Source organism: Syzygium oleosum, unplaced genomic scaffold (genome assembly GCF_021117445.2).
Source record: "Syzygium oleosum isolate NSW1041296 unplaced genomic scaffold, Sole_v2.1 Sole_v2.06, whole genome shotgun sequence".
In the NCBI taxonomy this organism is placed as follows: domain Eukaryota; kingdom Viridiplantae; phylum Streptophyta; class Magnoliopsida; order Myrtales; family Myrtaceae; genus Syzygium; species Syzygium oleosum.
The window spans coordinates 2,904,478-2,918,603 of NW_026607490.1; the positions used below are offsets into that span (position 1 = coordinate 2,904,478).

Consider the following 14,126-nt stretch of genomic DNA (forward strand, 5'->3'; position numbering starts at 1 on the left):
TCAAAGTATTTTTCATGCTTTCTCAGACCAAAAAGAAAAAAGTTCTTTTTTTTTTTTTTGACTTTTCAAGAGATATTCCAAATTAAAGATTTATATTTTTTTTTTGCTCATAGCAAAATTAATGTCCCCCCCTCTCCTCTCTCTCTCTCCCTCCTTCGCGGCAATATCCCTCAAGGTCGTGAAAGAGGGGCCTCATCTTGAAATGAGTTTTGTTTACAAAGCATGGAGAGAGAGAGAGAGAGAGAGCAGGCTGACATTTATTACCGCTTGTGTCGGTCCCTTTCCGCGGTCTGTCGTCGGCCCATGGAAAGGGGGAGGGGAGAAGGGTTATATTTGGTGCTAGGTCCAAAAACCCCCGGCCCGGCCCAACCCGACCCGATCCTAATAAATACCCACATCTAAAATCCATACCCAGAGAAAATAAGACCTGACCCTAAAATACCCTAAAAATTCGGGTCGGGTCGGGTCGAGCCGGGTCAGCTCGGGCTTTTGTGACACCCCTAGCTGCAATATCCCTCAAGGTCGTGAAAGAGGGCCTCATCTTGAAAGGCTCAATTCCAAAAAAAACCCACACAACTTTACTTTGAATTATCACTGAACTTTTTTTTTCTCAGAAAAACCTCGAACTTTTTCAGTCCCATCTACCTACGTTATAATGTTCAATTAACGCTCGAAAAAAAAAAAAAACGAGAATAGCATTGCAGGCGTGGCAAGCCTTCGCCTGGCACGCCGGGAAGGAGCGCGGCCCTTGCAGGCCTTCCGGGAAGGCGGCGACCTCGCCGCCCGGGCGAGAGTCGCCGGCGAGGGCCCGGAGCCCCGATCTGGGAGAGGCGGCCGCGACCCGGGCGAGGCCTGGAGCTCCGCGGCCGGCGACCTCGCGCCACGGGCAGTCGCCGGCGAGGGCTGCCGGGCCCGTCTGGGGAAGGCGCGACCCTCGCCCCGGACGCCGCCCTCGCCGGCACTCGGCCCGGCGCGAGTCGCCGCCGGAAGGCCCGAGGCGAGGCGCAGCTCCTTCCGGCGGGCGTGGCGGCCACCGCTGGCAGCCACAGCCCTTGTACTGCGTTCTGTTTTTTTTCGACGACGACAGTTAAAGTAAAGGCAGACTTTTTTCAGAGAAAAAGTATAAACAGTCTTAAAGCTTTTTGCCCATCTTGAAATGAGTTTTGTTACAAAGCATGGAGAGAGAGAGAGAGAGAGAGAGCTGACATTTATTACCGCTTGTGTCGGTCCTTTCCGAAGTCTGTCGTCGGCCCATGGAAAGAGAAGAGAGAGCTTCCGCTTCCAATTTTGTATTCAACATCAAAGGACACATGCCGCGTTATGAGCAGAACTGGCTAGGCTCACGCACGATGGCTAGAATAGCATAGAATTACATGGGCCTAGTCGCAAAGCCCGTCTAGACCCGATTCGGTCCCATACGGGTCGCCCGAGATCCGACCCGCGCACCGTCGTCCGGGTACGGATCGGATCGGATCGTCTTCGCCCAAAACCCCTCTCTCCTACCCCCCGGCCCCTAAAACCCTAAATCCACCGGCCTGTTAAACCCTCCTCGCACCGCCCTTCCCGGGGGAACGTTCCGGACGCCATTTGCAGCGCCGCGCCGACGGATTCCGGGGAGGAGCGAGCAGCCGGGGAAAAGGATCGACGATGAGGAAGAAGGTGGACGAGCGGATCAGGACGCTCATCGAGAACGGCGTCAAGACGCGCCACCGGTCCGTGTTCGTCGTCGTCGGCGACAAGTCCCGTGACCAGGTGCCACCCCCGTCGCCCCGGAATCTGTTCGCGTGTTTTGAGCTCGGTTGTGTGTCGATTCATTCCCTGCCGGTGTGAGCTAGTTCAGTGCATTTTAGGACGGACCTGTTGAATTCGTGAACTTTTGCATAGGTCTTGAACTGGGTCAAATTTTGGTGGCCCGCTCTTTTGCCCAACTGGGTTGGCCCGTTCTTGAACTGTGTTTCGGGAAAGTGAGAACTTTGTTGCCGTGTGTGACAGATTGTGAATCTTCACTACATGCTGAGCAAGGCGGTGATCAAGTCTAGGCCGACGGTCTTGTGGTGCTACAAGGATAAGCTTGAACTCAGCAGGTTGTCATCTTTCTGAACACCCCGAATGCATTAGAACTCCATGCTGCGTCTCCTCGTCGTATTTCAGGTGTCATTTAGAAATCATTTTCCTTGTATGAAGTTAGGGTAATGGCATCATCCTCATTCAGTCATTCTGGGTCCTGCACTACTCTTATCTTGATAATCATTTCTATTTTCTGTTAATTATTGGAAATAACTGTCGATGTGTTAGTTGTGACTGGTATGATTCCGATTCTCTGTGCAGTCACAAGAAGAAACGGGCAAAGCAAATTAAAAAGTTGATGCAGAGGGGGCTCTTGGATCCAGAGAAGGTTGACCCTTTTTCACTCTTTGTGGAAAGTGGAGGGTTGACATATTGCTTGTACAAGGATTCTGAAAGAATTCTCGGAAACACTTTTGGAATGTGCATACTTCAGGTGGAACTTTTTTCCAGTTTGCCCCCACATGCAGTTCTAGTTACAATCCCCTGATCATAGCAATTTGCAACATTTAACTTTCTTTTGCATGCGTAAATACCTTTTGCACTCTTTTAGGATTTTGAAGCTTTGACCCCAAATCTACTTGCCAGAACAATCGAAACAGTGGAGGGCGGTGGGTTGATTGTATTGCTGCTTCGCAATCTCTCCTCATTGACTAGTCTTTATACCATGGTTATGGTATGTTGTATACTCTTCTTGCAATATCTCATGGTTTTGTACTATTTGTCTTGCAATAGATCGTGTTGCTGCTGAGATGTCTCACTTCATTGAGTAGTCTTTGTACACCATCACTATGATGCATAGTATTGGCCTCATGGAAATGTCTTATGGTTTGGCCACCTAATATAAGACTGTGATTACAGGATGTTCACGAGAGGTTCCGTACTGAATCCCATTCTGAGGCTACTGGACGCTTTAATGAGAGATTCTTATTATCACTCGCTTCGTGCAAATCATGTGTGGTTATGGATGACGAGCTCAATGTTTTACCAATATCTTCCCACATCAGATCAATTACTCCAGTTCCGGCGAAAGAGGTGATAAATGGATTTTCTCTTTACTCTGGCATGGGAAATTCTCTAAGTTGAAAGTCTAAGATCTTTTACTAGGTCTGCCCAGCACGACACATTGTACTGTTCTTCCTCCTGCATTTCCCATTACAACTATTAAAGGACAGTATTTGATTGTCTGCCTCTTAATTGGTGGTTTAAGGACTCCGAAGGGCTATCAGAAGCACAGAGGCACCTACAAGATTTAAAAGACCAACTCAATGATGATTTTCCTGTCGGACCTTTGATAAGGAAATGCTGCACTCTAGATCAGGTGGATTTATAAATTTCAATCTGCAGTGATCTTAGAATAAATCTTTCATCTGTCTTCAGTGGCTTATGGTACAATCGATCTTTTTTGGGCAGGGGAAAGCTGTCATTACATTTCTTGATGCAATTTTGGATAAGACTCTACGTAATACAATTGCTTTACTTGCTTCTCGGGGTCGTGGTAAATCAGCTGCTCTTGGCTTAGCAATCGCTGGTGCTATTGCTGCTGGGTAATTATTTCTTCATTTTCATTATAGTTTTTTTGCCAATTCCATGTTTCCATCATTCTGATAACAGAAGTTTTTTTGTACTAGGTATTCAAATATCTTTGTGACTGCACCAAGTCCGGAGAATTTGAAAACTTTGTTTGAATTTGTTTGCAAGGGATTTGATTCACTTGAATACAAGGTGCATTTATTTCCACTCCTTTTTCTTTCCCCCCTTCTTTTCTCTATTGCTAGTTAGAATGATTGATAACTCAGAGTCAACATCTTATTTCCACTTTGATATGTTTTATGGAACGTGCTCGCTCTATATGGAGAAAATAAGAAACCCGACGGATAAATTTAGTAAGGTCATGGGTAAAACACCTGTATTAAGTTTAAATTGAGCTGTCAGCATTTGTTGTAAGAAGTGAGGCTTTGGGCATCAATTGTTTGCTCCATTGAAAATCATAAAGTTATTGGTTGAAGGGCATTGATGGTCACTGTTGTTGGGATGGTTGACCATTTTCTCTCTCTCCGTTCCAGGAAAGAAAACGATGAACTGGGGATTCTGTTATTTCCTATCAGAATATTGATTTCTTGTTCTCTTCCCCTAAATCAGTTAAAAGTCAAATGAATATCCTTTTGGATGGATTAACCTGCGGTAATATATATTATTTTTCTGTTTCCTTAGTATGTTGAATTAATCTTTATCTCACCAAGTGGGTTGGCTAAATTTCTTAGCTTTGCAAGAAGATCGTGGTCCGCGACCAGTCTGAGTTTGGGTTATTGCTCATAAGATAATGCTCATCTAATATTCAAGAGATGATGCGAGATTTAGTGGTGTTTGTTAGTGACATTACAACCAAATTGGCTAAATCTCCAATCATAGTCGAGAGATAATGCTCATGGATGGGTTCTCTATTTTTTACTTTGACCTGCATCTCAGTTAAAACTGAAAAAATTGACCTGTGTGATGAACTATTCTGTTGGACATATCAGATAGGGTGCTAATAAATCGGAATCATACCTTTGAGTTCTAACTGGATGATTGGGTTTCTGGATTGGGTCTGTTCAGCTTTCTGCATGTATTGTTTCCAAAATGGAGTGATGATTCATGAATCCGGTTACTTATTTTCTAATCATCATTTGTTAATTGAATTGAATTGAAAAGATTCTTGGTAACGCCTAAGTGAATTCTTTAAGAATCAGAGTTGAGGATAAATAGAACAAATTTCTAAATTTTCGTTTGTACGGGTAATGTCATTTAATGAGTAATTATCAACACTCCTGTTGCTATGCATTTCTCCCCTCTTCAATGTGCAAGATTGCCGAACGGATTTAAAAGATGTAAGGATATATAAATATACAATATAACTTGGTAACCAAACAAAAGTAGCATTTAAAGTAGATACAATAGATACATGAGAAATCAAGTTTTCAATATGGTTTAATACTCAAGGCACATTTATTGTTGGACAAGGTTCTACTGGATATGAGATCCATGTGCTTTTGATTTTTTATATATTCAACTTTCAGCTGAATCCTGCTACTTTCTGTCTCAGGAACATATTGATTATGATGTGGTGAGAAGTGCCAATCCAGAGTTTAAAAAGGCAATAGTGAGAATTAATATTTACAAGCAGCACAGACAAACAATTCAGGTTGGTGGGAGAGAATAGTTGAACCCGAGAATGTTGTTCTTTATGCTATGTTAGTTTTTGTCAATAGGAATTGTCTATCGTGTGGAGATTGTGCACAAGTCCATTACTTTCTATCTAGATACTTGTTGACCGTGTACTCAATTGAGCGGCTTAATGCAGGCTTCTGATAAGGTCATTAGTCATTGTTAACAAATCCAATCCCCTATCAGATTGGACATATTGTTTCAATGGCTTTTATCTAGATTGAGAGGATTATGAGTTGTTGGATTGGGGAGATGAACGGTGTGGATTGTCAAATTAGGACTATCATGTTTTTATAGAACCATTGGTTTTACTTTGAGAGCTATCGATTATGATTTATTCTGAGTATATAGAGCTCCAAGTACCCCTCTCCCTCCCGCCCCGAACCTCTCTATCTCTCTCTCTCTCTCTCTCTCTCTCTCCCCCCTCCCCCCCTTCTCTCTTTCACCTTTTTTGTGGTTCAACTCGTGAGTTGTCCTGGTAATGCATCTTGCAGTACATACAACCACATGAGCATGAGAAGCTATCCCAAGTTGAATTGTTGGTTGTTGATGAAGCAGCTGCAATTCCACTGCCAGTTGTTAAATCATTGCTTGGTCCATATCTGGTGTTCCTCTCATCCACAGTAAATGGGTATGTTCTGTTGTACTCATCTTTTAATAATCTTGGAAGCAAGAGATGAATTTCGTCGAGTGGCACAACTTAAATACAGTTTTCCTTGAATGTTCGTTGTTTCGACTCCTCAAGCACTCTGAGGATACAACACCCTCCTTGTTGCAATTGTTCATCCTTTCTCCCAGTTTAACTTCACCGAAATTATATATTTTGAAAAGTAAGGCACATAAATCAATGAACTTTCAAAATATATCCTTTTTTCCTTTTTCCCCCTTAACCAATTTTACGAAAGAGACAAGGGCTTTAAAGGCAGTTTTACTAAAACCAATTCTACAGTGAAGTAAATGATATCTGCTTAAGAACTGTCAGCTTATATAGCATGGATTTTTGCACAAGGGTTGTAGTATTTCAGAACATATGGTACAATTCATCTACTGATAATTTTCTTCCTGTCAACAGTTATGAAGGTACCGGGCGGTCTTTATCACTGAAACTTTTACAGCAATTGGAAGAGCAAAGTCGTGCAACAGTTAATGGTGCTGAGGCAGCTCATTCTGGTAATTTTAACATTCCAATTTTGTCTGTAATATGCAAATAAAATACAGAGGAATGTCCATCCTGTTTGATATTTTATTGCCCATATGGATATACTTTAAAAATTCAGCGTTATGTCTATCAAAAAGCTGGTCTGTACTAGTTCATGAAGTTAAATTCTGGTAAAGGTTATAAATCATAGATAATTAGTTCAATATGTTTCTTCGATAATTTTTGCTACGACTTTGCCAGACCTTCATCCGCGTAATTGCAGACTTTTATATGCTTCATTCCGCTAACATCATTGATGATGCTTATCTATTGAAGAAAACTCTTTTGATGCTTTAATTATTTAGGTCTTCAGGAGCTGTTGATTTCAATATCTCGATGCTCTTGGATAGATCCTTAGTGAGTGTAGTCTGTAAGAAAAATTGTCCTAAACTTGGGATAGTTTGTACTTGAGTTTTCTCTCCTAGATTGAGGTCGCATATCTAGATTCTTACAATGCTTGAAAACTGGACTAGTCCAAGAACTGATCAGCTTAACTATTGATGGTTCAACTGGTTGAACCTCCAGTTTGGTTTTAAGATGAAGATTGTCATATGATATAACAAATGTCTATAGATAAACCATATGATAGCACAGCTGGTCTACCAACTCGGATGGTAATACTTAATTGGAAGTTTGAATCTCAGTCATTACCAACATATGTATTTCTTTTAATATCTTGGGAACTAGAGCTTAAGTTGCAATAAACAAATTCTGGCATAAATTAGATGAAGAAGACACCTGGCCGAGTGCTATTGTGAGTGGCTGACACAGAGGTGACAAGGTTACTTTCAATTCCACCTCCAGCATTTAAATATTTTGTAGTTATCCATATCTGTCGATCATTGGATGTTCGCCACTTTGACGTATCAAATTGAGACAAACCTAGTTTTGATTGGTTTTTAATGAGAAAAAAATTATTTCTAATACCTGACCAGTGCAAAAATTCGCTCCTGGTTTAACCAGTTGAACTGGCTATTCTGGTCCAATTTCGAAACGCTAAACTCTGAAAGCATGGTAGTTGGGACTACAGGTGATGATTATCTGGTTTTGTTTAGCTTTTGCCCTTCACCAGTTGATGATCAAAGGTCCAATTGAGGAAACTGGAAATGGGTTCAGTAAGTGATTATTTTCGTCAATAAGTAATTCTTTTCATTGACACACTTTTGGGACAAGTTTTCTAGCTGATAAAGTCATATATGGCTCCGAATAAGGAGAACTTTTATTGTACAGGAACAAATCCTAGGGCACTAAAAAACAAAACAAACAAAGATGAGCCACATGAATTCTTTAATGCCATTGTGCTATGTTTAATATTAATTCCTCCAAATTCAATATCTTTTCTGAGTCAGACTGCATCGGGCACTGAAAATATAGCAAAAATGAAAAATTAAAGAGACTGCTTGTTGTTAGGCAAGTTACATATTTGAATGTGGGTAAGAATCTACACAAATCTTTTTTATTTTGTTTCACATATAAGTTCCTTGGTTTTTTAATTCCTACAAATGTAGGTCGTCTCTTCAAGAAGATTGAACTGGCCGAATCTATCAGATATGCTTCTGGCGATCCAATTGAATCCTGGCTCAATGCGTTGCTTTGCCTTGATGTTGCCAATTATGTTCCTAATATTACCAGGTTAGACGCAATTGTTACAATGTCTTTGGGAGTGAAGCTACTTAATTCTTGGACATTTAGTTATAACGTTTCTGTTTTTCTCCTTGTAGCTTTCCCTCTCCCGGCGAGTGTGATCTCTACTACGTAAATAGAGATACGCTTTTTTCCTATCATAAGGACAGTGAGTTGTTTTTACAGGTACTTATGTTTCATCTGATGTGATTTTAGAGTGCAAAATCATTATGTGGATTGTTGGTCCTTACTCACTTCTCTGCATGCAGAGGATGATGGCCTTATATGTTGCATCTCACTACAAAAACTCGCCAAATGATTTGCAATTAATGGCTGATGCTCCGGCACACCACTTGTTTGTATTGCTTGGTATGCTCATTCCATATGATTAGCTTTATGTTTTTCCTTTACTATCCTTCGATCCTCACATAGGATATGCAGGACCTGTTGATGAGTCCAGGAATCAACTGCCAGACATCTTGTGTGTCCTACAGGTCTCTCTCTCTCTCTCTCTCTCTCTCTCTCTCTCTCTCTCTCTCTCTCTCTCTCTCTCTCTCTCGCTTGCGCTTGTGCTTGTGCTTGTGCTTGTGCACACTGAGTTTCATGTGCGTTGCCCGGGAGGGTTGGCGATGGAAGGAATCTCCGTTTACACCATTTCAATATTTGACAAAAATAAGATTGTTAATTGTGGTCATATGTGTCAATTCTTTTAAGGAAAGGATACGATTACAAAACTTCATCATGGATGGGATATTCTGTTGTATTTACTACATTTAAACTTCTCCTTTTTTAGGTCTGTCTTGAAGGACAAATATCTCGTAAATCTGTGATTAAAAGTCTAAGCGATGGGCATCAACCCTTTGGAGATCAAATTCCTTGGAAGTTCTCTGAGCAGTTCCAAGACACGGTTTTCCCTAGTCTATCTGGTGCTAGGATCGTGCGAATAGCCACACATCCTAGTGCAATGAGGGTAACTTTTTTCCTTAAAGCTTCTTATTTACTTAATGTTGCTTCTTTTGTTTATCTTACTCTTTGACTCGACATTGTGTAGCTTGGATATGGCTCAACCGCTGTGGAACTCTTAGCGAGGTCAGTTGAGTATTCATTCATTTTGCCTACTTATGTATTGCTACGTGTCTTCGTTACTCCTATGTCCTAGAAAGTTAATGTAGACTCACTAAAATTGGATTAGGTGAAAGATGATCACAGAACCACGGGAATATGCATCGTGTGAGCTACTGCAACTGAAAAAGAAAAAATAAATACCCATCTTGACTGGTCTATGATGAAACATTGAGAAAGGGTACTTTTCCAGATGCAGTTGATACAACTATAGATAACCAAGTGAACAGAATATCTGAATATTCTGATACTGATACTGCTGAAACTCCACACCACCTCCAGTAAAACCCAAGTTAGAAAATATTAATAAACAATACTCCTTTACTGGGATAATAGTTATTAAAAGTTACTTGTACTTAATGTATTGACTTATGCACTTCGAACTTTCACACAGATACTTTGAAGGACAGTTGACAAATATTTCAGAAGCAGAGATCGAAAATATGGAAGAGGAGCCACCTGTCAGAGTGACAGAAGCAGCACAGAAGGTGCTTTGATCTTTGAACTTCTGCAGTTGATTCTTATGATTAGGTAGTGGATCTTTAGGTGTTATGTTGATAAGAGTTGTGGAGTACCTTAGATTGATGCTTACATTTACCCAAAGTGTGACTGACAATGGGTAGTTGGATATGTTCAGTTATTGACTGTAGCTGAACAATGTCAGTTATTGAGTATTAGGCTTACTTTAAGTTGGTTATTAACATTCTAAAACGTTCGACAGAAGAATTAAACGTATGAATGTCCCTGTTGTTCCCCATTTGCAAGTTGAAATGTATTTTTGCATGAGCTCTAGATTCAACAATCGACAAGCTCTTAGAAGAAAATTGTTGAGATAATATGAAATTACGGCTTAAAACATTTTGAATCGTGTGTATTTCAGTGTTACAAGCAAGTTTGCAATCCTTTGCATTCTCCTTTTTATTGGATCTATAGCCAGTCTTTTAAGGTGGGCGTTTGATGTCTTAATGAGCAGCATAGAAGTGACCCACATGAATTGAGTAGAGCTGTATCTTTTAGTTTTACCTTTTTCCTCACTAAGTTCTGCAAGAAGCACTGATTGACCGTCGACTTTAAGACAAGAATTGCGTTACCTATATCTGATTAGGTCCAAATCCATTTCAGATTTAGAATTATTTTGGACAGTTTAAGAGATAAAGTCGCAGAAAATATTCATCTCTGGTAGTTCAATTTTGTTGGTTCTGTTATTTGTCTTTACCCCTACAGTACATATTCGTTGTACTTAAGCTGTCCCTTGGTTTTAACGTCAATTGTTAGTTGAATTTATTCTCACATCAGATGTGATTTCAGGCGTCTTTGCTAGAAGAGAATATAAAACCCAGAGCTAATCTTCCACCTTTGCTAGTACATCTTCGTGAAAGACAGCCTGAAAAGCTCCATTATATTGGTGTCTCCTTTGGTCTTACTCTTGACCTTTTCCGCTTCTGGAGGAAACATAAGTTTGTCCCATTTTACATTGGCCAGATCCCAGTTAAGACCACTTATCTGAAACACATTGAATACACGACCTTTTTGCCCTGTTGGGTGGTGTTTTGACCTTTCTTCATTATTACAGAATACTGTGACTGGTGAGCACACCTGTATGGTTTTGAAGCCTTTAAAAAATGATGATATTGATGTCTCTGGATCTGATCAGTGGGGTTTTTTCAGTCCATTTTATAGAGGTAATTCTTGCCTCTCAAGATGATGCTTTAATTGCTTCCCATGCTCCCCATGCGTTGATCTTCCATGAAACCCTTTAATTTTGTTGAAAATGCCAGATTTCAAGCAAAGGTTTGCAAGGCTTTTGAGCTATAGTTTCCGTAATATGGAATATAAACTTGCTATGAGGTAAGTTCATATATTCCTCACTCTGCTTACGTTCTTTTCAATTGGTCTCGGTTGAAATGCTTTTTGTTTCACTGAAATTGCTTGTTGTGTCTAATTTACCAGCGTATTGGATCCGAAGATCAACTTTGATGATGAAGAAATTAACCCATCTACCTCAGAAGGATTTTCAGGGTCTCTCAACCAAATATTATCACCGCATGATATGAAGCGACTTGAAGCTTATACGAATAATCTTGCTGATTATCATATGGTAAGAACAAAGACAATCCTTTGTAGTATTTTGAGATTAGTTATTTTCATTCCGATTTCAGAACCATTTGACCTCAAATGGACTTGGGCAGAAGTAATTTATATGAGAAAAAGTCTTTAAAATAATGATGATAGAGAGCATGCTGCATGTAAATTATATGCAAAAGTTGAATTTGTTACCTGAGATCGTTCCTAGAAAAGACATCCGACTCATTTCTGGAGCTGTTGGTTCAGGATGTACTATATAAGCCCTTTCTTTCCTACTGTGGCACAATATTCCGCATACTTAATTAAGAATCTAGCAAGCTGTTTTGTTAAAAACTATCAAAGGAGGTGGCTTGTTTGCATTACACAACGAGTAACGGAACATTATTTTGCTATAATATATGATCATTATGTGGCATTTGCCCCTAGTCAACTTAGAAGAACAATATTCGACCAAAAAAAAATTAGAATCACAGTCGAAGTGTCATCCAAATATTTTGCATTTGATTCATTACTTGACGAACTGTAATATTTTCTGATGCACCCTTCATAATTTACAGATTCTGGACACTGTGCCAATTATTTCGCATACATACTTCCAGGAGAAGCTTCCAGTTTCTTTATCATATGCTCAGGCATCAGTCTTGCTATGCATTGGATTGCAGCATCATGACATCAGTTATATTGAGGTCTGTGCCCTTGCCCATGTACCCTCATGCTAGATACCTTGTGCACATTATTCAACTGTGAACTTGAATTTAGGTTTGTCATTTGCTTTTGGTGCTCAACTTTTTCTTTTTCAGTTGCAAGCTATAATAGAATTGTAAGGTGGATTTTCTTTTTCTGTGTCTAAACTAGTGCTACAATTATCACTTAATCTGATGGTGCCTGTCTTGGGATGTCTAGCTTCTGACATAGTTGTTGTCTACGAGGGAAGCAAGCTCATTGGAATGTGAATCATTTTTTCATTTTTAATTGGGGGTACAATGATTCTCAAATGTCTGCTCTTAGTTTTGCTCATTTAGATATCATTCAGTCTTATTTAGCATCAAAGTCGCTTTCGGCCATTTGATGACCGGAAGCTGTGGTTGCTGGGCCCACTGCACCAGCATCATCATGCATGAGTTTTCCCTTTTCTGCTTATAAGGTCACTTCTCCTGGGACAATGTGAGGCACCTCTATGGTGTTCTAGTGTTTTGTGAGCTCTTTATCAGAGGATTTCCTTGCCACTTGGATGGCGGATTTTATGTTGAACTTGTATTTTGCAGGGACAAATGAAGTTAGAGAGGCAGCAAATTTTGTCTTTGTTCATAAAGGTTATGAAAAAGTTCTACAAACATCTATATGCTATTGCAGCAAAGGAGATAGACTCTGCACTACCTCGCTTGAAAGAGGTAACTTTAAAGACATGTCGTTTGTCACGAAGTGTTTTTAATCATATTCTCACGGCAAGATTTTATTGCCCTCCTCTTCAAAACAACCCCCTTCAAAAAACAAATCTCCCTTTTCCTATATCGAAGGGTCTTCTAGGACAAGCTTTGACATTGAAATGTGTAGCACCACGAAATAATTCCTTGCGCTTTGATGACCGTCATTGACGACAATAAGCAGTTGGGTAGTACTCTCTGCAATGGAAATCAAACTATTAACATGTAACAAAAGCATAAATCACGTGATAGAGTCATGAGCATACATACAAGTGTTCTTAATTTTGGGATTTCCAATTTCAGGTTGTTCTGGAACCACACAGTGTATCTGTGGACGAAGATCTGAATGAGGCGGCGAAGAAAGTTGAGGTAACGTTGATGTTTTGGTCAATTCCCTCGTTATTTTATTTGCTTGTCTTTTTCCTTGCACTTACTTGACTTAACCATGCCAGGACGAGATGAAGACCAAGACAGAGGGTTTCCTAAACCCTGAATTTCTTCAACAGTACGCCATCGTTGGCAGAGAATCCGATTTCGAGAGCGCTCTGCAAAATGGAGGTAAGATAGCCTCCGGTGGCGTTATCAGTGTCAAATCCAGTAGAGAGAAAATGGAGAAACATAAAAAGCACAAAGAGAATCAAGAGAGCGGGAAAAAGCGAAGCAGGAACAACCATGGCTCCAAATCCGACAAGAAAAGGAAGTCCTAAGTCTATGTTCTTGTATTGTTAATCATTGATATGACTCTACATGCTGACAGCGTGCACAATTTTGTTAGTGTGTCAAGGGACCAAGTGCAGTCATTTTTTTTACGAATGGAAGAGCATTTGGGTAGGATCTTTGTTGTTGTATACATGCAACTAGCTTTTGTTTGATTAAATGTTATGTGCCTAGGGGTGAGCAAAACAGACCGCGTGGACTGGACCTAATCGGCCGGTTGGATCCGGTTCCTGAGAGTGTCGGTCAAGTTCCCGGTTCCTAAAAGTGAAACCGGTGTCTGGGCGATCCGGTTCCTTGTTCCAAAGGGTAACCGGACCGGACCAGACCGTCTAAATATATATATTTTTTATTTCTTAAAAAAAATATCCGAACCATAGCAGCAGCAATGGGTGGCTCTCTCCATCCCCTCTAAACACGTAACGTCGACCCCCTCTCTCTTGTTTGCTTTTGCTTCTTTGTGACCAGGGGGTGGAGTTTGGCTCTCAGAAAAAGAAAGATGCCGTCGACCAGCACCGCCTCATCCTCCGCACTATCAACACTTGTGGTGGACGGCAAGGTCCCCCGCCAACCTCAGCCCCAGAATAGCCAGACCCTTCTCACATCCCCTCCCCGTGCTCTCCACTCTCCCCCTCTCCCGCTTCTGCTTATTGTATGACAAAAAGGTGACCGGTTCCATTGGACTGAAA

General features: G+C 40.7%; 1 protein-coding gene across 2 annotated transcripts; it reads left to right on the forward strand.

The window, feature by feature from the left end:
* The first annotated feature begins 1,497 nt into the window (after positions 1–1,497).
* Positions 1,498–13,626, forward strand: LOC115683061 (RNA cytidine acetyltransferase 1-like). Of its 2 annotated transcripts, XM_030607466.2 has the most exons (26): positions 1,498–1,752; positions 1,993–2,084; positions 2,329–2,500; positions 2,618–2,740; positions 2,926–3,099; positions 3,275–3,385; positions 3,478–3,611; positions 3,696–3,789; positions 5,150–5,248; positions 5,766–5,902; positions 6,344–6,441; positions 7,978–8,101; positions 8,191–8,278; positions 8,362–8,461; positions 8,534–8,586; positions 8,886–9,062; positions 9,144–9,181; positions 9,609–9,702; positions 10,523–10,702; positions 10,788–10,896; positions 10,993–11,062; positions 11,165–11,312; positions 11,857–11,985; positions 12,565–12,690; positions 13,027–13,092; positions 13,176–13,626. In XM_030607466.2, the coding sequence occupies exons 1-26, from the start codon at positions 1,648–1,650 to the stop codon at positions 13,428–13,430; spliced, it is 3,096 nt and encodes a 1,031-aa protein (XP_030463326.1). In that variant the 5' UTR covers positions 1,498–1,647; the 3' UTR covers positions 13,431–13,626. The 2 variants fall into 2 exon arrangements, with proteins under 2 accessions (XP_030463326.1, XP_056168240.1); XM_056312265.1 differs by lacking the exons at positions 1,498–1,752; positions 1,993–2,084 and having other exon boundaries at positions 2,377–2,500; positions 2,653–2,740.
* Positions 13,627–14,126: the final 500 nt, after the last annotated feature.

Excerpts from the sequence above, each read along its gene's own strand:
- LOC115683061 (XM_030607466.2), top strand. The coding sequence starts at position 1,648 with ATGAGGAAGAAGGTGGACGAGCGGATCAGGACGCTCATCGAGAACGGC. Across the intron at positions 11,313-11,856 it reads ATCTTGCTGATTATCATATG|ATTCTGGACACTGTGCCAAT; the intron begins GTAAGAACAAAG and ends CATAATTTACAG. Across the intron at positions 12,691-13,026 it reads CACTACCTCGCTTGAAAGAG|GTTGTTCTGGAACCACACAG; the intron begins GTAACTTTAAAG and ends TTCCAATTTCAG.